Source organism: Peromyscus eremicus, chromosome 19, assembly GCF_949786415.1.
Source record: "Peromyscus eremicus chromosome 19, PerEre_H2_v1, whole genome shotgun sequence".
NCBI lineage: Eukaryota > Metazoa > Chordata > Mammalia > Rodentia > Cricetidae > Peromyscus > Peromyscus eremicus.
Genome location: NC_081435.1, coordinates 20,745,491 through 20,772,038, shown reverse-complemented (window position 1 = coordinate 20,772,038; position 26,548 = coordinate 20,745,491). Strand labels below are relative to the sequence as shown.

Here is a 26,548-nt window from a genome sequence, read left to right as displayed (position 1 = left end):
TCACTCTGTAGACCAGGATGGCCTCAAACTCACAGAGATCCTCCTGCCTCTGCCTCCCAAACGCTCCCACCACACCTGCCAGTCTCAGTATTTCATATAGGCTCTAAAGCATCTTGCCTGAGTTCACTGTTTTCTTGCAGTGTACTGACTTTCAGACCCACTCAATTCCGAATAAAGTTCCTTGCTATTAAAACAAAACAACAAAAGTATTTCCTCATATCATTCACAAAAGAGAAAAGTTTCTTTATAGAATATGAATGATGAACAATGGCACCTTCACTAACCAATTGTTAACCTAACCAACCACAGGACAGATAGCTAGCATGTACTCTCTGATGGTGAGATCACACAACTCCAAAAATGTATAACCTCAATGTAATTGTGAAGAAACAATAGGACAAAACCAAAGTGCTATTCTCCAAAATAACTGGCCTGTCAGTGCCCCGAAACCTAGAAAGGAGGATGGAAAGCCACACTATGGTTTCGGTTGTCCACAACTGTTTACAAGAACGCATTGTTTTTAGGATGAACAAATATAAGTCCTTATGGATAAAGGTTATGGTCCTGTAATGCACTCTCTTAAAAAATGGTTAAAAAACAAAACAAAATAAAAACAACACAACCAAACCCAGAAACAAAACAGAACTCAACAAAACAAAGAAATGGATATTAGGAGAACTTTCACCACAAGGATAAAAGCTTAATAAAAATAGGACATTTTCATAACACTAAAAAAGAAATTATTCTCCAAGGGGAAAATCTGAAAAAGCAAATAATGACATGAGAGAGGAGAGTAACTGAGACACTGCCTCCTACCTGTTGTCATTTCGGGTTTCCATGGCCACAGGATTGGGAGAGGCCCGATGGCCGGAGATGGGAATCAGGCTGCTCCTCTCTGAGGGGTAGTCAGGCTGGATCCGAGGGGAAGTGTGTGTGATCTGCTGGGGCACCACCTTAGCTGCAGACAGTAAAACATCAATTCTATCACTACTCACCGGCAAGCCAAACATGGCTAGCAGTGCTCTTCAAATGTCAACCGCTTATTATTATTATTGTGTGTACAAGGGAGGGGGGAGGGAGAAACGGGGAGAGAGCTCACACATCATTTGTATGTGTGGGTCTATGTACCATGGCACCCATGTGGAGGTCAGAGGACAATTTTGTGAAGTTGGTTCTTTCTTTCCATCTTTGTGTAGGTTCCAGGGATAAAATTCCAGCCATCAGGTTTGTGTGGCAAGTGCCTTTACAGTTGAGTCATCTTGCCAACCTCAAATGCCAACAGTTTAAAGCCAAGAGTTGGCAGTGGCACACTGTGTAACTTGGCACTAGGGAGGCAGAGGCCAGAGGATTTTGAGTTCAAAGCCAGTCAGGTTTACAAAGACCCTATCTCAAAAAACAAAACAAAACAAACAAAACTCTTAAACCCAAAACAACAACAACAAAAAAGAAAGAGCTCAAGTGAATAATTTCAATGCACTCACTGCTATTTGTCAATGGGGAGTTAAAACAAAAATCCAGTGAGCAGGCCTTTTTCTTTCGGCCTGGCCTTTTGTGGCTCCCAATACTAACCTAATAAGGCAAACATCAGAGGTTCAGGAGATTCACTGATGTGCAAGCGAGAGCATCTCTAGAGCTGGCATAAAAAAATGAGCATGACAGTGTGAGCTTGGAGATGGAGACAGACCTCAGAAGAGAAGAAGTGGGAGGATGCCTGGGCTCACTGGCCAGCCAGCCCAGCCTACTGGGCAAGCTCCAGGCCAGCAAGAGACCTGTCTCAAAATATAAGATGGATGGCTCCTGTGAAACAACCAATGTTGACTTCTGGTCCCCACAACCTCTTGGGTGTACACACACACACACAGACACATGGGGGGTGGGACCTCGAGAGGGAGAGAGAGAGACAGAGAGAGAGAGAGAGAGAGAGAGAGAGAGAGAGAGAGAGAGAGAGAGAGAGAGAGAGAGAGAGAGAGAGAATATTTAAATGAAAATTTCCCATCTGGGCTGACAATGCTCTCCCCAAATAACCACAGACTATCTAGCAGAAACCCCAACATCAGGCATGAGAAGCCCACCTTTGAGTTGTTGGTCAGGGTTGTCTAAGAGATTCCTGAAATATAAGCTATTGCTGTAGCCACCATGCACTTGAGACACAGGGTCCAGAGGACCCAAGCTGGGTATGAACTGAAAGCTTCCTTCATGAGGGAGGGATAGCTCTCATGGTACCAGAAGTTTCCATGTAAACTTCCATGAGAAATGCAAAGACAAGGCCTACCCAGATATGACAGCTATGAACCTCAACTATGGCTAGCATGGCCCGACAGCCCTAAGGGTGCAATAATGGCGCACATACCTTGGTGACAAAAGCACTGTCAGTGGATTTAAAGCCCACTCAACAGGAGGGAAATCATGCCTAGTACTATAAATCTAGCCTATTATCTGGGTTAGTGAAGTCATGGATCTTGGAGGAAAACCTACAACCACCACTTAACTAAACCAGTGATAATCCCCAACTAAGTATTTATCCTTATATCCAGGTAAGAATAGTTTTCGCCCCTCATCAAAGAAACTTCTCTTTACAACAGACCATCACAGAAAACCATAATCCAGAGCCAATCCAAACACAGAGAACAAGAGACGGCGTGGAGCTCAGTCCTAACAGAACACTGGACAACACCACGCCTGCACTGAGGCTCATGGATCATTGTGGAAAAGGCGGCAGAAAGACTGTAAGAGCCAGAGGAACTGTGTGCTTGCTGTACGATTCTATCTCCTAAAACTGTGAGGCCACACCCATGAAGTCTTATCAACTTGACTAACCAATGACTACAGCAGTGGACATGCTCATGTGGAGGGGAAAACTCGTGCAGTAGCAACCCTAGACAGAAAAATTACTGGTAACTGGGAATGCTGAGAGTAGGAGAAATGGTCTTCCCCAGGAAAGAGCTCCTCACCCACCACTGTTACCCAAGTAGTCAGTCGGTCCTGAGACTGTGTACACACAGGTAACATTATATGGATAGAGCAGACTGTATGTACACACACACACATTTAACAATTATTAAAAAGAAAAAAAAGAGGCCATGAATTTCAAAGAGAGTAAGGGGGGGGGGTCCATGGGAGGGGCTGGAAGGAGGAAAGGGAAGGAGAAAATGATGTAATTTTAATTTCAAAACAAAAAAATCATTAAAAGACAATAGATGGGGGCTGGAGAGATGGCTAAGCTCTTCCAGAGGACCTAGGTTTGATTCCCAGCACCCACATGGCAGCTCACAACTGTCTGTAACTCCAGTCCCTGGGACTCTGATGACAATGCACATAAAATAAAGTTAAATAAATAATATACTACTTAAAAAAGATAATAGATGACGCAGAAGCAAACTAAACTGGTTATGACACTATAGAAAAGGACGACTAATCTGTCATCAGTGATTTCAGTAACGTCAATTAGAATAAAAAATAAATTAAAATAAAAATCTACTTTTGGAAGTGGGGAGATGGCTCAGTTGGTAAAGGACGTGCTATGATGCATAGGGACTGAGTTTAAATCTCCAGAAACCGGGTAAAAAGTTGAGTGCAGCACTGTGTGCCTGTAATTCCAGCCCTGGAAAGACAAGGGACAGGCAAATTCCTGGGCTCACTGGCCAGTTAGCCTAGCCAAGTTAGAGAGCTCCAGGTTCCATTGTAGACACTGTCTCAAAAAAAATGAGGTGGTACACACGTATATTGAACACACACACACACACACACACACACACACACACACACACACACCCTACGAAAACAAATAAAAGTCAAATTCAGAGTTGCTTTGAAAATCAACAACATGAAAACACTCCTACCACCTTTGACATGAAGGCCTGGTCATATGGGCTGAAAATTCCTCATAGACTTTTGTGTGAAAACGAACAACACTTACCCACTGGGATGTTTGAGGTGGTCACAGCAGTGGCGTGGGATGAATGGGAGGGCATTGTCATGGTAACAATTGTACTTGTGGGAGCTTGTGTGTGCGACACAGATCCTGAAAAGAGGGTAGAAAGGAGGAAATTCTCTAACAACAGTCTCTCTGTATACAACATAGACTCTTCAAACCTTGGGAAAGCTCTCGGGGAAGCTGAGAGTTTCCCTCTGAAGGTGAAAAGTGAAAAGTGAACTCACCACTCCTGCTTCCTTTCTGTCTGGCTCAAAGAGCAAGATCACTGACTTACCAGCTGTGGTTGCTGAAGGAAGGGTGTTGGTTGCCAAAATAGGTGCTACTGTAGCTGCAGCCACTGGGGTGCCAGTACTAAAGATGGTTTTCTGTGGGGGACCCCAGAACACAGTTACACACAAGAACAATGCCCACACTATCCAGTCTAAGAATGATGACTGATTTCTTTTTTTTTTTTTAATAAGATTTATTTATTCATTACGTATAGTGTTCTGCCTGCATATACACCTGCAGGCCAGAAGAGGGCACCAGATCTCATTACTGGTGGTTGTGAGCCACCATGTGGTTGCTGGGAATTGAACTCAGGACCTCTGGAAGAGCAGCCAGTGCTCTTCACCTCTGAACCATCTCTCCAGCCCGATGACTGATTTCACATGCCAGGCTTTTTAACAAGTCAGCATGATTCTAGTCTATCCCAAAGAATCCCCCGGTGGTTCTTCACCCTTTTTACCTGAGCCATTGTATGAAGCTGCTGTTTCGGTGTCCCTAACGCAGGATGAGAAGGTAGTGTGATTCTCGTCGTCACATCGCGAGACTGTGCAGGACGCTGGATACTAATGGCCGCCGATGGCGGATGCTGGATAGATAAAGTGGGCCGACTGTGGGGAGAGAAGGTAGTAGGTGACTTACAAGTTCTCCACAGACACAAGGAAGGTAGTCAAGGTTTCCTGTCCTTATGATCATATAAACTTTACTTTTTCCATAGTTCTGTGGAAACTTCAGTTAAAACAATGCCCGGTCTTCAATTTTACCAATGAAATAAATCCCCCCCACTCCCGGGGGGGGGGGGGGGGAGGGGGAGGTTCTCTCTTGTTGCCATCTTGCTTCAAAAGTAGTAATACATACCAAAAAATTTACGAATTAGTTCTTAGTCCATGATGCAGTTTACACTTTTGACCATTTTTCACGTATGTATTTATTTGCATATGTAGGCACACACATGCTACAGACCATGTGTGGAGGTCAGAGGACACCATGAGGTTGTTTTTTCCCTTCTGTTAGGTGGGTTCCGGGACTGAGCTAAGGTTACAGGCTTAGAGGAGAGCAACTTCACCTGAGTCACTTTTCTAGCCCACTATTCCCCACCCCCCACCCTCCCACCCCCCAGTGCTGAAAGGAACCGAGGGGGCTCTTGAATATGCTGGGAAGGCTCTACCAACACCTAGGTCTGAGGTCCTTGCTCTTTTGAGACAGGGTTTACTTTGTAACCCAGACTGGCCTTGAACTTGGGATCTTTGCCTTCTAAGTTCCAGGACTTTGGATGTACTCTATACTACTTAGTGGTATTTGAGTGAACAGGCTTGTAACAATCACACTTCACTGTGGAAAAACTCCAAGATAGATAGTGAAGTTCTCATATTATGAATGTTTGACAAGTTTTTTAAACTAATTAATTAATTTATTTTATGTATATGAGTACTCTATCTGCATGTACGACATTATGCCAGAAGAGGGCATCAGATCCCTGTACAGATGGCTGTTAGCCACCATGTGGTTTCTGGGAACTGAACTCAGTACTCTTAACTACTGAGCCATCTCCCCAGCCCAACTGACAAGTTTCTTAAGGGAAGATTTCAGATAATCATGCCTGGTCTGTGCAGAGACTTGAAGTACTGACCTTTCCCCTAGTTATATAACATCTGTATAGGTGGAAAACCTTACTAAAATACAAACTTACAGTTACAACTGACTAATAAATGAAAGAGATACAGACAGACTATATGCCAGATTCACTGGTAGCAAGCTACTAAAACTGCAACAAAGCAAAAGACTAAAGTTGACTTCTTAAAGAAAAGGGGATATATGGAAGCCCAGTGAGGTGTGGCATATAATTTATGCCTGAAGAATTGAGGCACAAGATTCATAAGGATCATTTGTGCTCAGGAGTTCCAGACCAGCCTGAGAAACATATTAAGATCCCCCTTGACAAACAAAGGAACAAAGAAGCATATCAGGGGACTATGTAGCTATTGGAAAAGAAAAAGTTGGACCAATACTTCATAGTCTAACAGGATAAACGCTAAAAGAATCAAAGACGTTTGGCATCTAAAAATGTACATGAAGAAAAGATGGGAGAATTCTCTTATGAGGTTGCAGTGGAGGGACCCACATAGTCGAAGTGGAGAACCAAATCCTACAAGCTGTCGTCTGGTCTCTATACATGGACTGTGGCATACACGCCCACGAATGCACACAGGTAATAATTATAAAAAACAACTATTCTCCGTCTCTCACTGACATCATTCTGAGATGATGTCTCACTATGCAGCCCATGTGAGACTCAAATTCCTAGGCTCCTACCTCAGCTTCCCAAGTGCTGAGATCCCAGACGCATACCACCAGCTTCAGCATACTTTGCTTCTAAACAAGTGAAGCGGGGTATGATAGCACGCATCTGCAACTCTGGCACTTAGAAGGGAGAGGCATGAAGGTCAGGATTTCAAGCCATTTTAGGAACATGGTCATTTGAGTTAAACACACAAACAAAACAAAATACAGGACTATGCTTAGGAATATTTACAACCCCAGTAACTTAGGAGCCGAGAGCAGGAGGACAGTGTTTGAAGTTAGCCTTGCACTGTCCTGAAACAAAATGTAACAAAGTTGAAAGTGATGACTCATGGTTATAATCCTCGCACTTGGGAGGCTGAGAGAAGAGGAACATAGCATCCTAGGCCAGCTGCAGCTACAGAATGGGAGATTCTATCTCAAGCAACAGAAATATTGTTGTTCATTTATCAGATTTTTAAAAATATGAGGGAGTGTAAACTGGTATAAACTAAGGCAGGTCATTAGAAGTTAGCTATGGAAAATTACCTAATTCCCTGATCAATTTTTGCAATTTATGTTACAGATGGTTTTACACATATGAAAAACAACACAGTTTAAAATGTGCATACATAGCTGGGCATTGGTGGTGCATGTCTTTAATCCCAGCACTCGGGAGGCAGAGCCAGGTGGATCTCTGTGAGTTCGAGGCCAGTCTGGACTACAGAGTGAGATCCAGGACAGGCACCAAAACTACACGGAGAAACCCTGTCTTGAAAAACAAAACAAAACAAAACAAAAAAATGTGCATACATAGTCGGATGGTGGTGGTGCACGCTTTTATCTCAGCACTTGGGTGGCAGAGGCAGGCAGATCTGAGTTTGAGGCCAGCCTGGTCTACAGAGTGAGTTTCAGTATAATCAGGGCTACACTGAGAAACCTTGTCTCGAAAAACTAAAAATAAAGTAAAATAAAATATGCATACACATCTACTATGACATTAGCTATGATAGTATGGGACTAGACACACTTTGAATCTATTTATAAAGGATTGCTATGGTTCTACTAAATGTGACAGAATTTTATTTTTCGAAACAGAAAGCTTTCAATGTGTTATATAAAAAAAAATCACAAAGTAAAGCAGGATAAAGAATTAAACATTCTTTAGGGGTAAAGAGGATAAAATAAGAACTTGAATTTGAATGTGTCTGCATACACAAACGCTGGAATGGTATTTTAAAAGCTGTGACAGGTTGCCTTAGGAAGACAGGGTCGTTGGGGACTCAGCTTAGTTGAAGTGCTTGCCTAGCATGCCCAAGGCCCTGGGTTCAATAACAAGCACTGTATAAACCAGGCATGGTGGTAGATGTCTGTAGTGCCAACACTTGGAAGGTGGAGACAGGAGAATCTCAAGTCCAAGGTCATCCTTGGCTATATGTGTAGGCCAACTTTGGCTGTGAGTCCCCCATCTTCAAAAAACAAACCAAACCCCCAAAGGTGGGGCTAGAAAGATGGCTCAGTGATTAAGAGCACTTGCTGCTCCTGCAGAGGACTCCAGTTTGGTTTCTAGCACCTACATGGCAGCGCACAATGGTCTCTAATTGTAGTTCCAGGGGATCCAACACCCTTTTCTAGTCTCCACCTTGTGGAACACATATATATGAATACATGCAGGCAAAACACTCATACACATGCTTGCTTCTGCAGCACATGTACTAAAATTGAACAATACAGAGAAGAGAAAGATGACATTCAAATTTATAAAGACTTCTATATTAAAAATACTCATATACATAAAGTAAAAAAATCCTGAAACTGTGTCACCTGGAAGAGTAGAGCTCTTAACTGTTGTATCATCCTTTCCACCCCAAATAAACAAAGCCTCTGTCTGTTCATCTACCTAACCACCCATCTACTGTCTACTGTCTCTCACTCTCTATCTCTCTTTGAGACAGGCTCTCTCTATATAGCCCTGGCTGTTCTGGAACAGACTCCAGACAGGCCTCTAATTCAGAGACCCACCTGCCTCTTCCTCCCAAGTGCTGGGATAGAGTAGGTGTTTTGCTGGGTTTTTGTTTATTGTGTGTGTGTGTGTTTTAAGACTTTATGTGTATTGGTGCTGCATGTGTTTCTGTGCGTCACATGCATGCAGTGCCAGGCAGAGGCCAGAAATATAAACAAATCTTCAGGAGGGAGGGAGGGAGACGGTGAGTGGGGGTGGGGGGAACGGGACCACACTCACTTCCAAGATAAAAAAGAAAGAGAAAATAGCAGTGTTTGGTGTCAGTAACATCTCCAAAGTGAGCATCTGCAATGCCATGAGCTTTGGTAGCTGTATGAACAGACACAATAGCATGTGAATTGTGCCATCCACAACCAGGTGGTCAGGAGTTAGTTTTATGACGTTCCAAGTATGAACAGTCATGTCACAATTTAGACCTGATGGTAATACCCCATTCTTTAAGCACCAGGGAAAAAATAAACTAAGATGGAACTCATTTAAAAAAAAAAAAAAAAAAAAAAAAAAAAAAAAAAAAAAAGGAACGAAACACAGAGTCGGTGATCAAGGACCGAGCAAAGTAGATGCTTCTTAGATACCCCTTTGTGCTTTTATATTTGGACATGTGAATATCAAGTATGAAGGGGGTCAGGGTTAACCTACTGAGAGCAGATGGCAATGTGGAGGGAACAGGAGATTTACAAGGGCGTCTTTTTATGTAGCTTGGTCTCTGAACAACAATTTCAGACAAACAATTCCTAGCTATACGTTAAAATGGTAGTTCTTAACCTGTGGGTCCTGACCACTGGAAAACACAAATTTCCAGTGGTCTTAGGAACTGAGACAGTGCTCAGTAACAAAGTTACAGTTTTTAAGTAGTAATGAAAATATTTTATGTTTGGGGTTACCATGAAACAGTTGCCAGGCAGCAGTGGCACATGCCTTTAATCCCAGCACTCAGGAAGCAGAGTCTGAGGACAGTCTGGTCTAGAGTGAATTCCAGGACAGCCAGAACTACACAGAGAAGCCCTGTCTTGAAAAAAAAGAAAAGTCGGGCAGGCACTTGGGAGGCAGAGCCAGGAGGATCTCTGAGTTCGAGGTCATCCTGGTCTACAGAGTGAGATCCAGGACAGGAACCAAAACTACACAGAGAAACCCTGTCTTGAAAAAAAAGGTAAGAAAAGAAAAAAGAAACAACAACAACAACAACAACAACAACAAAAAAAAAAGCAGTGGAAGAATATACTAAAAATTAGGTTGCTTTATATTTCAAAGGAGAAGAAATGTGAAGAATCTGCAAACATACTTTGGACAAAGAGAGTGATACCACCCCCTGTATACCTTCCTACACCTTTGTGTTTTGGAAATGTGACTATGAATTAGAATAAAAAGCCTGTTGAGTGGGGGATGGCTCAGGGGGTTCAGGGACTTGCCAACAAGCCCAAGGAGCTATCTGAGTTAGATAGATAGGATCCTCAGGTAGACAGAGAACCAACAACTCCTATAAGTTGTCTTCTAACATCCACATGTGCCCAGACATGCATGTGAGCACCCATGCATGAACACATAAATAAAATGTGGTAATAATCTTAAAAAGCCCTGGCACTACATCTCATAGAAGGGAGAACCACTTTTAAGTGACTTCTGAACACTTCCTACTCTGGCTAGTGGGACCCAGTCTGAGAACAGAGAGAACTCTTCAGTGAGCTAATTCAATGGCCTTATTAGCAACAATAATCCACAAAGTAACGCACTAAGTTACAAGTTGACTTACAGCTTTGACTTACAACTTGGAAGCTTTTGTATATCATAAGATGAAGAGCAAGTACTCATGTTAATGGTTTAAGGAAGCAACATTTTCAGTGTAAGGAAAATAAACATAAATATGAAATCTAAGAAAGCAAGCCAGGAAATGGCCCAGTTGATAAAGTGTTTGTCTTCCAAGCATGAGGACTTGCGTTCAGGTTCCCAGGGCCCAAGTGGTGCTTGGAGGCAGAGACAGGTAGATCCCTGAAAGAATAAAAGGCCAGCTAGCCTGGCCTACATGAAGTTCTAGGCTAATGAGAGAGCCTATTTCATGAAACTGAGAAGCCCCCCCCCCCTTTTTTTTTTAAATTTTTTTGTTTTGTTTTGTTTTTCGAGACAGGGTTTGTCTGTGTAGCTTTGCACCTTTCCTGGAACACACTCTGTAGACCAGGCTGGCCTCGAACTCACAGAGATTTGCCTGGCTCTGCCCCCCCCCCTCAAGTGATGGGATTAAAGGCGTGTGCCACCACCGCCTGGCGAGAGAGCCTATTTCAAACAAAAGATGTGTGGTGCCTGAGGACTGACGGACAGCCAAGGCTGTCTTCTATTGTCTTCTATTCTTATAGGTGGGCACCTACACCCATAAGCACACACATTTTTTTTCCACCTAAGAAAGGAAAAATTTGTAATATTATTCACTTGAAAATCTCAGTTCACAGAAAAAGCCTCAAAGGAATGCTACCCTAGTAGCAATGAGCCCCCTTAGAACCTAGTCCTTAGACCCTAAATACTATTTTCACTAGACCACAGCATGTTTGGAGAAATCGCTATTTTCAAAACCACAGAACAGGGAAAATGAGTGAGCTTGTGATATCACATATCAAAACGAAGCCCTCAAAGACTAATGGTTATCCAAAGAACAGTGGGAAAAACAAGACAGAAAAACAAGGCAGCTCAGAGGAGATTCACTAGCCAACTTCTGGGACAAATGGGGCGGGGGGGGGGGGGGGGGGGGGGGGGGGAGGATGTGTTGGGGATTTTAAGACAGTAAATAAATATAACATTTAAGTCCTTGGTGAAAACTCCTCTACCAAAAGCATTCAGAGTCATCAAGTGAGGCTATCAGGTAGAAACTGCTCTAGAACTTGCCAAGTTCTCTAATATTTTTTTTTTACTAATTTTTTTTTTTTTTTGGTTTTTTCAAGACAGGGTTTCTCTGTGTAGCTTTGCGCCTTTTCCTGGAACTCACTTGGTAGCCCAGGCTGGCCTCGAACTCACAGAGATCCGCCTGGCTCTGCCTCCCGAGTGCTGGGATTAAAGGCGTGCGCCACCACCGCCCGGCCATATTTTATTATTAAATAATAAAGTGGTCAACTCCCCCCAACAAGTGGCATAGGAAAGTAAAACTTCCTTTGTTTGTTTTGAGACTGGGTCTAACTATGCAGCTCAGCTGGCTTCCAACATGTTATACAACCTACGCTAGCTTTGAAATTACTATCCTCCTGCCTCAGCTTCCTGACTGCTTTGTGCTGGTGAAATCAGGTGGCAGTGAAGCAGCATTGGGACTAGTTCAAGGGTTGGAAGCAAAGGGTCTAGGGCTCGCCCAGGAATCGGAAGGAACACAGGTCAGTGGAGCACCACAGGGAACATGCGACGACCAGGGAAGAGAGATGCTTTCTCATTGGAGAGGTCTGTCTTCAATGGGAAGACTGAAGCAGTGGCCAAGAAAACTAACACAGGACACTGGGTCTTTTAGAGTTTACTCTTAGCTCAGTGTACTGCCTTGGCTATGAGAAGAACAAACCACAAATGGTTCATTTAGAATAAACAAAATTAAATCAAACAAAGCGAGACATGGTGGCTCACACCATGACCACAGCTCTTCCAGAGGATTATTAATAGGCATGTCAGGTGGATTACACTTGCTGTAACTCCATCTCTAGTGGTATTGATACCTCTGCAGGCACCCCAACTCACATGCACACACCTACACAGAATCACATAATTAACAATAGTAAAACTAAATCTAAAGTAACTCAAATTTACTAACAAAGAGCTTCTAAAATCATTCCTCATTAACCAGACTTAATGTTTATGGCTCTGTAGTTTTTCTTAAAAACAGGTTCCTATGCCAGGTTAGTCTCAAACTCCTAGACTCAAGTGATTCCCTCCCTTAACTTTCTGAGGATCTAAGACAACAGGAGTACACCACAGCACCTGGCTCCTGTCGATCTCTCCATTCTATTAGATTCCCTTTTCAAACACCCAATCATCCCACTGTACCTATGCAATTTGTAATTTGTCTGCAGCAAGAGGTACACCTTGTATCTTCAGCCCTTTTTGGAATTTATATTCCCTTCAGTCCAGATGAATTCTCCCGAGAACACTCCTCTTCAGTCCTCTGAACACACAACACTCGCACTTTGCACTACTATGTGAAATGGCAGGCAACAACAACGATCAAGGCCCGAAACAGCTTGTGTCATGGTCAAGAAAGTATGTTGAGATCTTCACTGTTTTACTGTACATACAGTTTTCTGCTCTTACAGAAACATTTTGGTTTAATTATGGAAAAATGAAGATTTTAAGTACTTTCTTATCACTCCTTAGTATATAATATCAAATTAGGATGTCTCTATATTGTGTTAGATTGCTTGACGTGGAAATTATAGTTTGATAACCTCAAGTCTTGGCGAATGGGATTACATAATATTAAAAAGCTTCTATACAGCATAGGAAAAATGTGCCGTACTGGGAGTGAGGGGAGGCATTTGCCAGCTATACTTTAGACATGGTGTTAATATACAGAATATATAAGGAACTACAAATAGCAAACAGCAACCAAAATGAAACTTCCAATATATATAAATGGGTTAATGGTTTGAACAGACAGTTCTCAAAAGAAGAAACAAATGACTATCAGGGAAATACAAAATTAAAACTTGGAGATTCCGTTTCACGCCAGTCAAAATCACTATCATCAAGAAAACAAATGGGCCACCAATAGCTCAGGGTAAATGTGCTTGATGCCAAGTCTCATGACCTGAGTGCCATTTCTGGGACCTACATGGAGCTTTCTTCTGACCTCATTATGTGCACCTTGGCATGCACACAGCTACACAAATAAGTAAATGAAATGTAATATATATATAGAAGAGAAACAAGTATGCTGATGGGGATGTAGGGGAAGGGGAGCCTTACTGCTGATGGATGGATAAACTGGAAGAATAGACGGTAGAGGGTTCTCAAAAACTAAAGAATACAACCACCATGAGACCCAGCTAAACCCTCCTGGGCATGTTCCCAAGACCCCTATTCTACCACAGAGATACTTGTACAACCATGTTTATTACTGCTCTATTCACAATTGTAAGGAATTAGAGTCAGCTTAGTTGCCCATCAACAGATAAATGGATAACAAAAAGGTAGTACACAATACACATGGAGTTTTGTTTGGTAATAAAGAAGAATGAAATTTGCAAGACACTGGATACATCTAGAAATTATTAAGTGAGGCAACCCAGATTCAAACGACAGGTACATTCTCAATTACAGATCCTTGCTTTTAATTTTGATGTATGTGTACATGTGGGTGTGTGAGCACAAGTCTCGAAGCTAGAGTGAGAAAGAACAGCAGCACACATGTGATTGAATGTGGAAAGGAAACTATAGGGATGGAAGAATACAGGATGTGGTGGAGAGGGGAGGACAGGGAGGAGAATGAGGAAGATCATCAAAACCAAATCCAGGGGCCAGGGAGAGAAGTCTGTGGGAAAAGCACATGCTGCGCAAGCCTGAGAAGCTGAGTTTGAATCTCCACAACTCACAAAAAAGCAAATGTAGCTTGACCGTCTGTAACTCAGTGCTCCTATGGAGAGATGGGAGACAGAGGCAGGAGAATTGCTGGAAGACCATGGGCCAGCTAGTCTGGTATATGCTGAGAAAAAAGTAAGAGACCTAGTTCCAAACAAGGTAGAAAGTCAGAACAGACACTGAGGTTGTCCTCTATCTCCACATATGCTGTGGTGCAAGCTAACCCGTTCATTCACAATGTGCATGTGCCATTCACAAATGCGCATGTGCGCATATACACATGCATCACGTGTGGACAAAGCTGTAAGGAAAGCTATTACCTTGTACATTAAGAAACAAATAAAGGGGCTGGCAAGAAGGCTCAGCCGTTGAGAACATTGCCTGCTCTTGCAAAAGACCAAGGTTCAGTTCCCAGCAACCACAAGGTGGCTTACAACTGTCCGGTTCCAGGGGACCCAATGACCTCTTCTGACCACCACATGCACCAGGCATGCATGTGGTACACAGACATACATGTAGGAAAAACATTCATACTCATGAAACAAAAAACGAAAAACAAAATGAATTATGGCTATAATTTATGGGATTAGAATAGAATTGCCAACAATCTTGCAAATGGCCCTAAATATACTTGTCATTCTGTATATCTATATTATACAAAGTGGTACTCTCAGCATTGACAATTATAAAATCAAAGTATCAACCAACTCTGTAAAATTTTGAAGATGCTCTGACAGCTGAAGAAGTACTGAGCCAAGATTTAATTCCTTATGTAAAAATAAATAAGCACATCCACTTCCTTAGTATCGAAGCTTACATTCATCATTAATAAATGGTGAAATTATGTATATGCTAAAGAAATGTTTCAAAATACATTTCACTTTTTTAAGATTTATTTTTATTGCCAGGTGGTAGTGGCACACACCTTTAATCCCAGCACTCAGGGAGGGAGAGGCAGGCGGATCTCTGAGCTCGAGGCCAGTTTGGTCTAGAATGAGTTCCAAGACTGCCAGAGAAACCTTGTCTTGAAAAACCAAAAAAGAAAAGATTTATTTTTACTATGTGTGCCCTTGAGGGCCAGAAGAAGGCATTAAGCTCTGGAGAGATGGAGTTACAGGTAGGTGTCCAACATGGGTACTGGGAACTAAATAGGTCTTCTGAAGAGCAGCAAGCATTCATTCATTTGCACCTAGTACTGTTAACTGCTGAACTACCTCTCCAGCACCTTAAAATACATTTTAAGATTTATTACCAGTACATGTTTGGTTTCTGCACTTATTTTATATACCTATATATCCAGGGTCCTGTGAAAATTTCTTGGGTAGAAAACGTTTAAGAAGCCCTGATCTAGAGTACACTTTAGAGAAAAGTGTTTTAATTAGGGAGTTAAATGAGGGAAGTGACCGGACGGCCCTGTACCTTAGTGCTGAGTCAGCAGCGTGTGCTGCTGTCGTAGTGATGACTGGAGACTGAGCTCTGGTGGCTGAGACCGTGGCTACCACAGCAGGAGGGATCGTACTGGAGGTGGTCACAGGCGGACGAGACTAGAGAGGAGGAAAAAAAAGTATTTCACTTAGAGATAAAAACAGCAAACCAAACACTGAAACTCAGTTTTGAAACTTACTCCAGATGAGTATGTCTGTGCCCAGATGGAACTAAGTCCTCACCACCATAACATCTGTTCTAGGTGTGTTACTCCAAGACAAGGGTCAGAATTACAAAAACACATTTGCAGAAACTCTGGTGCCTGCCTGTAATCCTAGCAGGCTGAGACAGGAGGATATGAGTTTGAGCTAAGCCTGGGCTACCTAAACTATCTCAAAAAAACCCAAGAAACAAAGGTGTGGGGGTGGGGGAAAGAACAGCAAAAGGCAGAGCAGGACACATGCAGCGGAGTGGAAGACTAGCAAATACAAAGTTCTGGGTTCAATTCCCAGCACTGCTAACAAGGCAGGGCAATTTCCTATTTTATAATGGGTGCGCTTGTACAAGTCACTATTCTTAGCACTGTGAAAGCAGAGGCAGAGGCAGGTGGATCTTTGTGAGTCTGAGGCCAGCCTGGTCTACACTGAGAATTTTAGGCCAGCCGGGAGTACACAGTGAGACTGTTTCAACACAAACAAACACTCCTATCTTGTTTGTAGCCCATGACTTTTTAATAAAACTATAGTAAAAGTATAAACTGGGATTTAACTGTTTGGCACGGCATTCCTGTAGTTTACTATGATGCTAAGTGGACATTTAAAATGTCACACACCCAAGTGCTTTCTACAGAGGGTCCATGAGGCCACTGGCTGGAGCTGTTGGCTCTCAGGCCAAATTAGGACGCAAAGGGCTAACAGGATGACAGGCTATGTGGGCAAAAGTCAAGGTGCTCCAAGGGGGGAGCCTCAGGTGTTCCGACGCTTTCCACATTTTCATACGAACGTCTGGTCCTCACCCTTATTACTCTATCTGGTGTAAAGTCTGAGAAGGGAGCCCCATAACAGCATCAATCATTTGTCCGCTATCCTGATTCTTATCACTCGAGTCCTGATTCACCCCTTTTCCTGACTTTCACAGATGCAATTAAATCACCAAATCCTGACTACCCTTGAAAAAAGTATTTTTTTACACTTTCTAATTATTTTGTGTGTGTGTGCATACATGTACACCTCATGCATGTGCTACTGCACACCTGAGTGTGGTGTGAGAGGGTTACTTATGCTCTCTTTCAGCATGTAGGTCCGAAGTGAACTCAGGTCGTCAGGTTGGCAGCAAGTGCTTTTACTGGCTGAGCCCGCTCCCTGCCCCTTTTTACCTTGACTTTACCGTCTGCCTTATCCGTGGCTCGTACTGCGGACAGCTGCCCTCCTCAGACTAGAGCTACTGCTGCTTCTCCCTCGCCCACGAGTGAGCTCTGTGACTTGGGTGTCCGCCTTACCACCCATGTGTTGAGATCACAGACATGGCCTACCACATCTGCTTTTTGTTTTCTCCTTTAAGACAGGGTCTCTCTATGTGGGTCTGGCTAGCCTGGATCTCACAGATCTGCCTGCCTTTGTATCCCAAGAGCTGAAATTAAAGGCATGCACCACTACACAAGGTCACACCTGCTTTTTAAAGACCATCTAATTCACAAATATTACCTTTTTTGACCCCTGAAAGAACTTCCACCTTCTCTATGTAACTAAGCTAGACGCATCTAAAGATTACTTGATCACATGTTGCAGTCTCTACTATCTACAAAATCAAGTTCATACTCTGTATCTTAGAGTCCTTAGTTCAGAAACATCACTAAATCTTCTCCTTTTCTTTTTCTTACATTTCCTTTGAGATTTTTTTTTCTTTCTTTCTTTCTTTTTTTTTTTTTTTGGACAGGGTTTCTCTGTAACAGCTGCCTGTCCTCGGTCTTGCTCTGTAGACCAGGCTAGCCTCAAACTCATAGAGATCCACCTGCCTCTGCCTCCCGAGTGCTGGGATTAAAGGCATGAGCCACTACTGCCTGGCTCCTTTGAGATTTGAAAACAACTCTTATTTTATGTGTATGGGTGTCTTGCCTGCATGAATGTGTGCACTACATGCACACAGGGCATGTAGAGGTCAGAAGAGGGCATTGGATCCCCTGGAACTGGAGCTACGGATGGGTGTTAGCCACTATGTGGGTACTGAGAATGGACAAGGGTCCTCTGGAAGAGCAGCTCGTGCTCCTAACTGCTGAGCTGTCTTTTCTGCACCTGCATCTCCTTCTGATACAGAGTAATTCTATTAGTACCGACACTACAGAATTCCTTGAATAAAAGTGGGAATTAAAGAGGTTCAAGTGTAGCTTAGTTACTAGTGCGCTTGCCTGGCATGTAAGAGGCCTTGGGTTTGATTCTCAATATGAAAAGCGGGGAGGGGGTGTACTACCAGAGATGCATTTAGTAGTTGAACTGGCTGAAAAGGCAAGTATTTATTTATATGCTTAAAAGGAGCACAAGAATTTTAGGTGCTCACAGAGCTCTTTCCAAACGACGGTCCTCCTCCATTTGGGCTAGCCCTCAGTAAACACTGTCTACAGCCGCCACTGTCGTCTTTGCTACCTGCATGTCCCTCTTCCCTTTTCCAGCACCAGCTGTCCCGCTTGCCACTTCCAACCAATTCTTATCATCCCTGCCCTATGCTTGCACTGCTCAAGGGCATCCTCCAAACTCTTCAAGCCTCGAGAACTCAACCGAGAGCAGTAACTAGCTATGAGGCCATGGGCTCCCTCAGCGTCTGGCAGAGTGCTCAGCTATGGTAAGGCACTGCGGCCATGCTGGCCAAGTACCCCGACTCCAACATGCCTGGATTGGCTGGTGTATGAGGTGCTGTACCGCTGGCTGGGCCGTAGCAGTATTTGGCAACTGTGAAGTTGGCCTCAAGACTGTGGTTACTTTAGAGCTGGACATCACAGCAGCAGCAGCTGCACCTGAAATGAAAAAAAATTATCAGTAGAGCCTACAGACATTACTTAATAAAGCCAATTATATTCTATAGGAAGGCATAATTGCTAAAACCTGGACAGCATATGGATTTTCAGCTCCAGTACACTATGTACACTTCTTCTTCTTCTTTTTTTTTCCTTTCGGTTTTTCAAGACAAAGGTTTCTCTGTGAAGTTTTGGTGCCTGTCCTGGAACTCCCTCTGTAGATTAGACTGGCCTGGAACTCACAGAGATCCGCCTGCCTCTGACATCCGAATGCTGGGGTTAAAGGCATGTGCCACCACTGCCTGGCCTATGTACACTTCTTATTTGATCACAAGGAAAATATATATTCAAAAGTTGAGCTTTTTTAAAAAAGAATTGTTTATTTGTATTTAAATTGCAATTAGGAAGGACACAATTAACAATCTCGTTTGGTGCCATACGGTATGGTACCTAGATTTTGATTAAGTCTTCAACACTTTTGTCACTAGTAATACAACACCTCCTCAGGCTGCCTTTGTTCCCTTAGTGCAGACATCAACATGTCCATTAAGGTAGTTTTGATACCACAGACCTCAGAGTCAGTGAATGACATGCTGGAAATTGCTGGGTTATGCTAGGACCAAGTAAACCTGGTTTTGTTAGCTTGGTTTTCCTCAACAATCTCCAACTGTTTTACTTTCTAATAGAAGGTTAAAATACCTTAAATTTATTACAACTTACTCTAATGTACTTGTAAGAATAAATCAATCTTGTTGCAATGAATATTAAAAAATTTAATATTTTCAGTGAACTTAAAAAAACATTAGAAGCCAGGTGTGGGTTCAAACCTGCAATCACAGCAATTGGAGGGTAGAGGTAGGGCGATTACTGTGAGTTCAAGGCCAGCGTGCTATCTAAGTTCCAAGCCCAATAGGGCTACACAGCAAGACCCTGTCACAAACACAACAGAACACAAAACCAACAGCCAGGAGTGGTGGTGTGTACCTGTAATCAGCATTTAGGAGGAAGCCTTAGAAGGACCACAAGTCTGAGACCAACCAGGGTTACTTAGGAAGACTGTCTCAAAATGACAACCAATTTCTTTTCCTTTAGATTCCCACACACAGACTTGTTCTAAGAAACACACAACAGACCATGTTAAGATCTGCACCGTTTTAGGCTTCTCTCTACTGCTCTGTAACTTTAGGTTGACTGTGTACACACTCTGTCACCTGTCTTTTATCAAATGTGCATCTGCTACAGTATTTCCAGAATTTGAACAAAATGTGTGTTTGTTACCTCGAGGTAAGTGGGAAGCTCCAATGTGAAGAGGGGGCCCAGGAGCATTGCTTCGGATAATGGACATCTGAACATTTGTAGTCATAATGTGATGCAGGTTACTGGGATGCCCCTGGAAGAAACAGGATAGAATGCAATTTTCACAAGAGTGGTCTTAGCCATTATCTACAGAAATCAGTTTCCTTCAAATTGGGTCAGGGTTTCTCTAACCCCCCCACCCCCCTTTGCTGTTTTGGGGATTTCCAGGGCAAAAGCATATATGATTCAAGGGATGTATCCTGATCTAACTCTTGAAACAGGTCATTCCTTTTGGATAGTGAGTATCATCTACAGCTATTCCACACTGAGCAGACCCAATCTCAACTGTCAGAAGTAAGTACCCCATGGGAAATGGGCTCTGAGATCACTTAGCTACTACCTTTTCATCTACCGCATTATAATAATTACCCTGCCAACAAGCATGTTAGAAGTGAGTATACTTCAGCAGGCCCAACTAGTTACTAGATCCCAGGATCAGATCAGCTATCTGACTGTCTACTTGGAGTTACTCATCTCTGTAACATCACTCCTTCACACTTGTTTTCTTTTTCCTGGTAACGAGCTGATTCATCTCCTACTCTATTTTTTTTTTGGGGGGGGGGGTGTCCTCACTAGTAGTTCTGGCTGTCCTGGAACTCGCTCTGCAGACCAAGCTGGCCTTGAACTCACAGAGATCCACCTGTCTCTGTTTCCCAAGTGCTGGGATTAAAGGCGTGCACCACTATGCCCATCTTTCTATTTTTATTATTTATATAGATCTTTACATCCATTATTCTTTATGTTATTGAAGATTTCTAAATACATGTCAGTTACTATACAATAGATACTGCCTTTAAGTTTCCAGCTCACCCCTTAAGTCCTCCACCACAGGGAGATGAGCACAACTCAGGTGCCATTCCTAGATTTCTAAGTACTTAGTAAGATGTTAAACTGAAAACAATACAGGGCATTTTTTTTTTTTGTAATATTAATCTTCTTGAGAACACAAAGAATTTTGAGATTTAGTTTCTTCACAGATAAGTGTTATAACTCAATTTAGTAAGTCAACTATACGTAATAGAATGCAATTAAAATTTCAAGTTAAAACAATTAGAAGGCTACCTGAGGGAACCTGCCAGCCCCAGATGCACATCTACTATCCTCCAAGAAACCCTCGGACACTGTCAACAATAATGTTGGGAGGTGTTCTCACTGTTCAGTACTGTTCCCTTCTAATCAAGCACATGGGGACCATACCTCCTCTAGGGCATGGACTGCTCAAGACTTACTTGTGATTTACAATGACGGTAGTGCCCAGCACAGTATACGCTCAGCAGATAGAGCCTACCTACTAAGCAGCCTGGGTTTCTCCGTGGGTATCAGAAACCATTTAATTATTTAGGACAGTGCCTAATGTGTCCCTGGAGTTACACACATCATGATCAACAGCTTGGAACTACAGTTAGAAAATAACAAATTAGGAAGAGAAATAACCTGTTGTCCACTGATTGTTGCCACAGGAATGGCTGACGCTTGAGGGATGCTGTTTTCCATAGTGACAGTAACCTGTCCTGGAACTTTCGGCGGAAGGGACATGGTAGAAGGGGGAGCAGGCGCAATGGGGCGGCTAGGCATGGTGGGCTTTGGGGGTGGCTGCAAACAGAAAACCACAAGACATGTCAATAGCTTTGCTCTGGTGATACATTTTACTTTAAAAGCACACCAATCCAATCTGGACAGTGGCAACGAGATGAGACCTATCAGCATCATAGCTTTTCTGCAGAACTAATGGCATTTTCACAGTACAGAGGAAGAAATGCACAAACAAGACTAAACATCTTACTCAGAGCCACACATAAAGTACAAAGTAGAACTGGGACTAAAGCCCAGATTTGTACTGCTCACACTCTATGCCTTGTCTTCTATACAATCCTGCCTCTCACAGTTGGGCAGAAGCAAACAGAACTCACTCTCAGAGCTAAAATATTAACTTAAGTAACACACAGAGCAACATGCTCAGATACCTCCAAATTAATCAGCTACTAAAGCAAATCATGGAAAAGAGCACCAAGAGAAAACTCAGCATGTCTATACGGTGAAAAATTATCAACATCAATTTATGTAACAGTTCAGATACGGTGGAAGAAACCTGCAATCCCAGCAACTGGGAGGCAGAATCAAGATGACTGTCAGAAGTTTTAGGCTAGCTTGGTCTACAAGGGGAGTTAGTCTGGACTATAGTATAATACTGTGTTTCAAAACAATCAACCCCATAAAACAACAACAACGGGTAAGAAAAGGTCCTGTGATTCCAACTGCCCAGCACAGTCTAATCAGTGCAGCATAGCAAATTACAGGACCAAATGACAGGGAAGATGAGAGGACAGCCAAAAAAGAAAAGTTGAAGGGCACCCTAGGACACAACCTCCAATTCCATTGGCTTTACTACAGTGCCCACCGCCGCCGCCGCCTTCAGCTGTGGTGCAGTGGGAACCCTGAAACTGTTACCTTCATGAGTCCTTCCGAGGAAAAGAGTGGTACTGCTGGTGTCAGGTGTGCTGGCGGGGCTGTCACCGCAACAGGAGTGGCTGAAGCGACGGCATGGTGTGCAGGTAGCATCTGTACCTGCGGATAAGGCCTTACCACGACTGGCTCCTGCTTCTCTTCCCGGGGTGGCAGGGAGCTGCTAGCACCCACGTGCTCCCTGGCACCAACATCAGCCTCTCGGCCAGATTCATCGTTCACTAGTGAAGATGTTAAGATGGAAAAGGTATTATTACAATTTTCTAAGGTTAATCAATATAACACAGAGTAGCCCTTGCTGGTGAGGACTGAAAGAGTGACCAATTCCTTGTGATGCTTGTTTCTTTACTATTGCAGTCCAACAGACCTCTAATTTGTGATTCTCTTATCTTAGCCTACAGAGTGCTGGGGTTACACACACACACACACACACACACACACACACCATTACCAAATCTCTTGTAAGGATTTCTACCTTTTGGGCTTTTTAGAGAGCTTTGTTATATAGTCCTGGCTGACCTGGAACTCATTATGTACAGCCAGCTAACTCCATACTTGCAGCAATCCTTCTGCCTCTGCCTTCCAACTGCTGGGATTATGAGTGTGCCCCATGTCTAAGACATGTAAAGATTGCTCTCTTTCTTTCTTCCTTTCTTCCTCTCTTTAAATAAGTGTTTGTCTACATGTACTACATGTGCCTGGTGCTTGTGGAGGCAAGAAGAGGGCATCAGATATTATGGAACTGGAGTTAAAGATGGCTGTGAGCCATCCCATGGTGCTGGAAATCGAATCAAACCCAGGAACTTGCAGAAGCAGCAAGTACACTCAACGGCTGAGCCATCTCTCCAGCCCCTTGTAAGCCTATTCTGAGGGACAGTGGTGCCAAGCATCAGAACTCTGGGATGTAAGACTTCCTCTGAATATGAACACGGGGTCCTGACAGTCACTGAAAATAAGCTCAAACAGTAGCTGGAGAGAGAGCTCAGTGAGAAAACAAACCTCCTGCAAAGCATGACCTCCTAAGTTTGATCTCTAGAACCTACAGAATGGAAGGACAGAGGCAATACCTGACTTGCACACATGCATGCACACAGACATACAAACAAAATTAAAACAAAAAAATCTTCAAATACTTGAAAGTATACTATAGGGTATAGCACAGCTTCATTTAAAAAGACTTGCTTGTTTTGAGAGAATGTCTAATCCTGCAGCCAAGATGGGCCTCCCTTGTGATCCTCCTGTCTCAGCCTAAGTGTTGAGATTACAAGAATGCACCACCACGTCTGGCAAAAAGTTTAAAAACTCGGCATTAAAAGGATATGTTTAATCTTCAGTCTACAAGAGTGCCCTGCCTTCAAGATATGCTGGGGCAGAGTGGCACAAAGCCTGGGGGAGTCGCCAACCACTATCTGACTTGAGTTAAAGCCCATTTCATAAGATGGAAGTCATGCCCAACACTGCTTGGGTGGCCATGAACCTGAGACTAGACAGGCCATGGTCCCAGAGGAAAACCAAATACTACTGTTCTGCTAAAGGAATATAGAAATAAAATGACTCCTAATGACACTCTGCTATACTTATAAATCAGTGCCTTCTCAGGCATCATCAGAGAAGCTTCCTCCTGCAGTAGATGGGAACAAATACAGAGACCCACAGCCAAACAATATGCAGAGTGAGAGACCATGGAGCACTCAGTCCTAAATGGGATGAATCCATCAAATCCCTCCCCTCAAGGCTCAGGGAACCCTGCAGAAGAGGCAGAAAGAGTTAAGAGCCAGAAGGGATGGAGGACACCAAGGAATCAAGGTCTTCTAGATATAGCAGGGCTGGTGCACATATGATCTCACAGACTGAGGCAGCATGCACAGGGCCTGCATGGGTCTGCACCAGATGAGGTCCTACAGCTGAGAGAAGTAGACACACGCCCCCATCCCTAACGTAGATGCTATTTCCAGTTGATTGCCACTTGCAGATGAAAACGTAATTTTCTCCAAGGGAGTCTCACTGGGGAAACAACCATGGACAGCAGTAGATGGCCAACACAAAATGAACTCAATGGCCTCTTGAGGCTCTTTGTCTTATAAAATTAAGCCAGGGCTCCCCTCCCCCCACTACTTCACAGGCTCTTTGTGCATATACACATTACGTCTTCAGGTTGGTTTTTATGGGATCCCTGCGTGTGAGAACTGGTGTCTCTGCATCTATGTGCACTTCTAGTGCTTTTGCTTTGGCTCTTTCCCTGTTTGCTTGTTCTGTCATCTTCCCATTTGGTGTTGACTGATCTTACTATTACTCCTCAGATATCTCTTTGTTTTCTAGGGAGAGATAGAAGGGGTGTGGATCTGGATGAGAGGGGAGGTGGGGAGGAACTGGGAGGAGTAGGGGGAGGAAACTGTAATCAGAATAGTGTATGAAAAATATATATTTTCAATAGAAGGGAAAAAAATCTGTGAACTCTGAAGAATACTGGCATTGACAAACATGAATATTTTTCTACAAAAGCTTGTTAAATCTGTTTTTAAAAAATGCTCTATTAAATATAAATTTATTCTGTTAACAAGATTGATAAATTCAATATTATACATCAAAGATAAACTTGATTTGTTTAAAAAAATGCTTAAGTCAGGGTTGTGTAGTAATTTCCTCGAAACAAACCTTTCCATCTTCAAAAGAAGCTCTTAAGACACAGGATGTTCTAAGGGGAGGTGAAACATTCCACCTGCATCTTATCACACTCAGGAAGTACACAACTCAAATGCTTCAGAAGTCCCTCAAACTGACCCGATTTACCCTGCCCCTCCTCCTCAAGCACACATGAGCTGTAAGGACTGCTGAGAGGCACTCAGGAGCTAAGCAGCCTGAAACAGGCAGAGCGGCCAGGCTGCCTGTAAAGGACGTTCTCCAGCCTGTGGAACTGCTGGCAGGTTTGTGCAGTGTGCTCCACTCTCCAGCTTCTGTGAGCTGTCATCCATGCTGGGGTGGGCTTTGGTGATACAACTGTCTCTGAGTCATTTCTGCTCCCCTAAGTAACTTCTCACCTATATTTCTATAACTAACCCCAATAAAACTCATTGGTTCGCTGGGCAGTGGTGGTGCACACTTTTAATCCGAGCACTCAAGTTCGAAGCCAGCCTAGAGTTCCAGGACAGCCAAGGCTACACAGAAAAACCCTGCCTCAAAAAAACCAAAAAACAACTCACAAAAACAAAAAAGCCAACCAACTAACCAAAAACCAAAACTAAAACAATAAAAACAAAATAAAACCTCATTGGTACAAGGTGGACCTTGGTGGTATTCCTACTTTGGCCTTCCAATGATTCCCTAAGTGTGGTGAGTAGATGTTTATCCATGTCTCCTCAAGAACGTCACAAACACAACTCACCCAACATACCAACACCCAGTAAAAACCAAAACACCACTGGCCCCAGACAACCTCCATTCAGCTCTACGGAAGTCACCATCCTACCCAAGATATCCATCATTCTACTTTCTAACTTGAGGTTAGTGCCAAACTGAGCGATAGCTCAGCGGAAAAACACACCTGCCAAAGCTACTTTCTTGCTTCTTTCTCTTACAGATATGACCGATGCATATTACTGCACATAGCCAGAAACTTTTCATTCTCAGCATGTCACAGTGTGCCAGCCACTATGCGAATAAGCTACAAGATATCTATCTTACTGCTAAGAGACATTTAGAATAGTTTTCAAGCTTTGCTATTATAATATTCTACTGGCTATAAACCTACTACTGCCAATGTAATGAATAATTAGAACATATGGCAACTTTTTTGGGGGCACATGGTATATGCACTCATCTGTTTCACACCCTCTGGAGGCCAAAGGTTGACAGTGGTGTCTTCTACTTCCCTCCTCCTTATGTTTTGGCCAGAGCCCCTGGGATCTGCCTATCTCTGTGCCCCCTGCCCCCCAAATGGAGTTACAGAAATGTGTGTCCACATACCCATCGTTTGACATGAGTGTGGGCACTCTAAACTCAGGTCATGCTTGCACACCAAATACTTTACACCAAGTCATCTCCTTAGCCCCAACTTACTACATCATTTGTAAAATGTTAGCTGAGATTCTACTGCAGGTTTTACAACTACCGTATTACTTATGATTATTTTAGACTTTTCCAAAAGTCCTAATAAATTCTTCAGGAAATTGGTTCTGAAAGCGTAAGAGCTAGATGAAGTGATTTTTATTTTCTTTTTTGAAGGTTTTAAAAATTATTTTAAAATTATGTGTGTGTGTGTGTG

The 26,548-nt window shown here is 43.1% G+C and overlaps 1 protein-coding gene across 2 annotated transcripts in view; it reads right to left on the bottom strand.

The window, feature by feature from the left end:
• Sap130 (Sin3A associated protein 130) overlaps positions 1-26,548 on the bottom strand; it is a 72,637-nt gene that overhangs the window by 38,750 nt on the left and 7,339 nt on the right. For both annotated transcript variants that reach the window (XM_059246032.1, XM_059246031.1), the window contains exons 3-11: positions 22,273-22,508; positions 21,259-21,417; positions 19,747-19,858; positions 18,344-18,468; positions 15,456-15,580; positions 4,662-4,809; positions 4,209-4,299; positions 3,917-4,021; positions 817-958 (exon numbers count right to left, since the gene is read on the bottom strand). In XM_059246032.1, the coding sequence (XP_059102015.1) occupies positions 817-958; positions 3,917-4,021; positions 4,209-4,299; positions 4,662-4,809; positions 15,456-15,580; positions 18,344-18,468; positions 19,747-19,858; positions 21,259-21,417; positions 22,273-22,508 (1,243 nt within the window). The remainder of the gene's footprint in view (positions 1-816; positions 959-3,916; positions 4,022-4,208; positions 4,300-4,661; positions 4,810-15,455; positions 15,581-18,343; positions 18,469-19,746; positions 19,859-21,258; positions 21,418-22,272; positions 22,509-26,548) is intronic.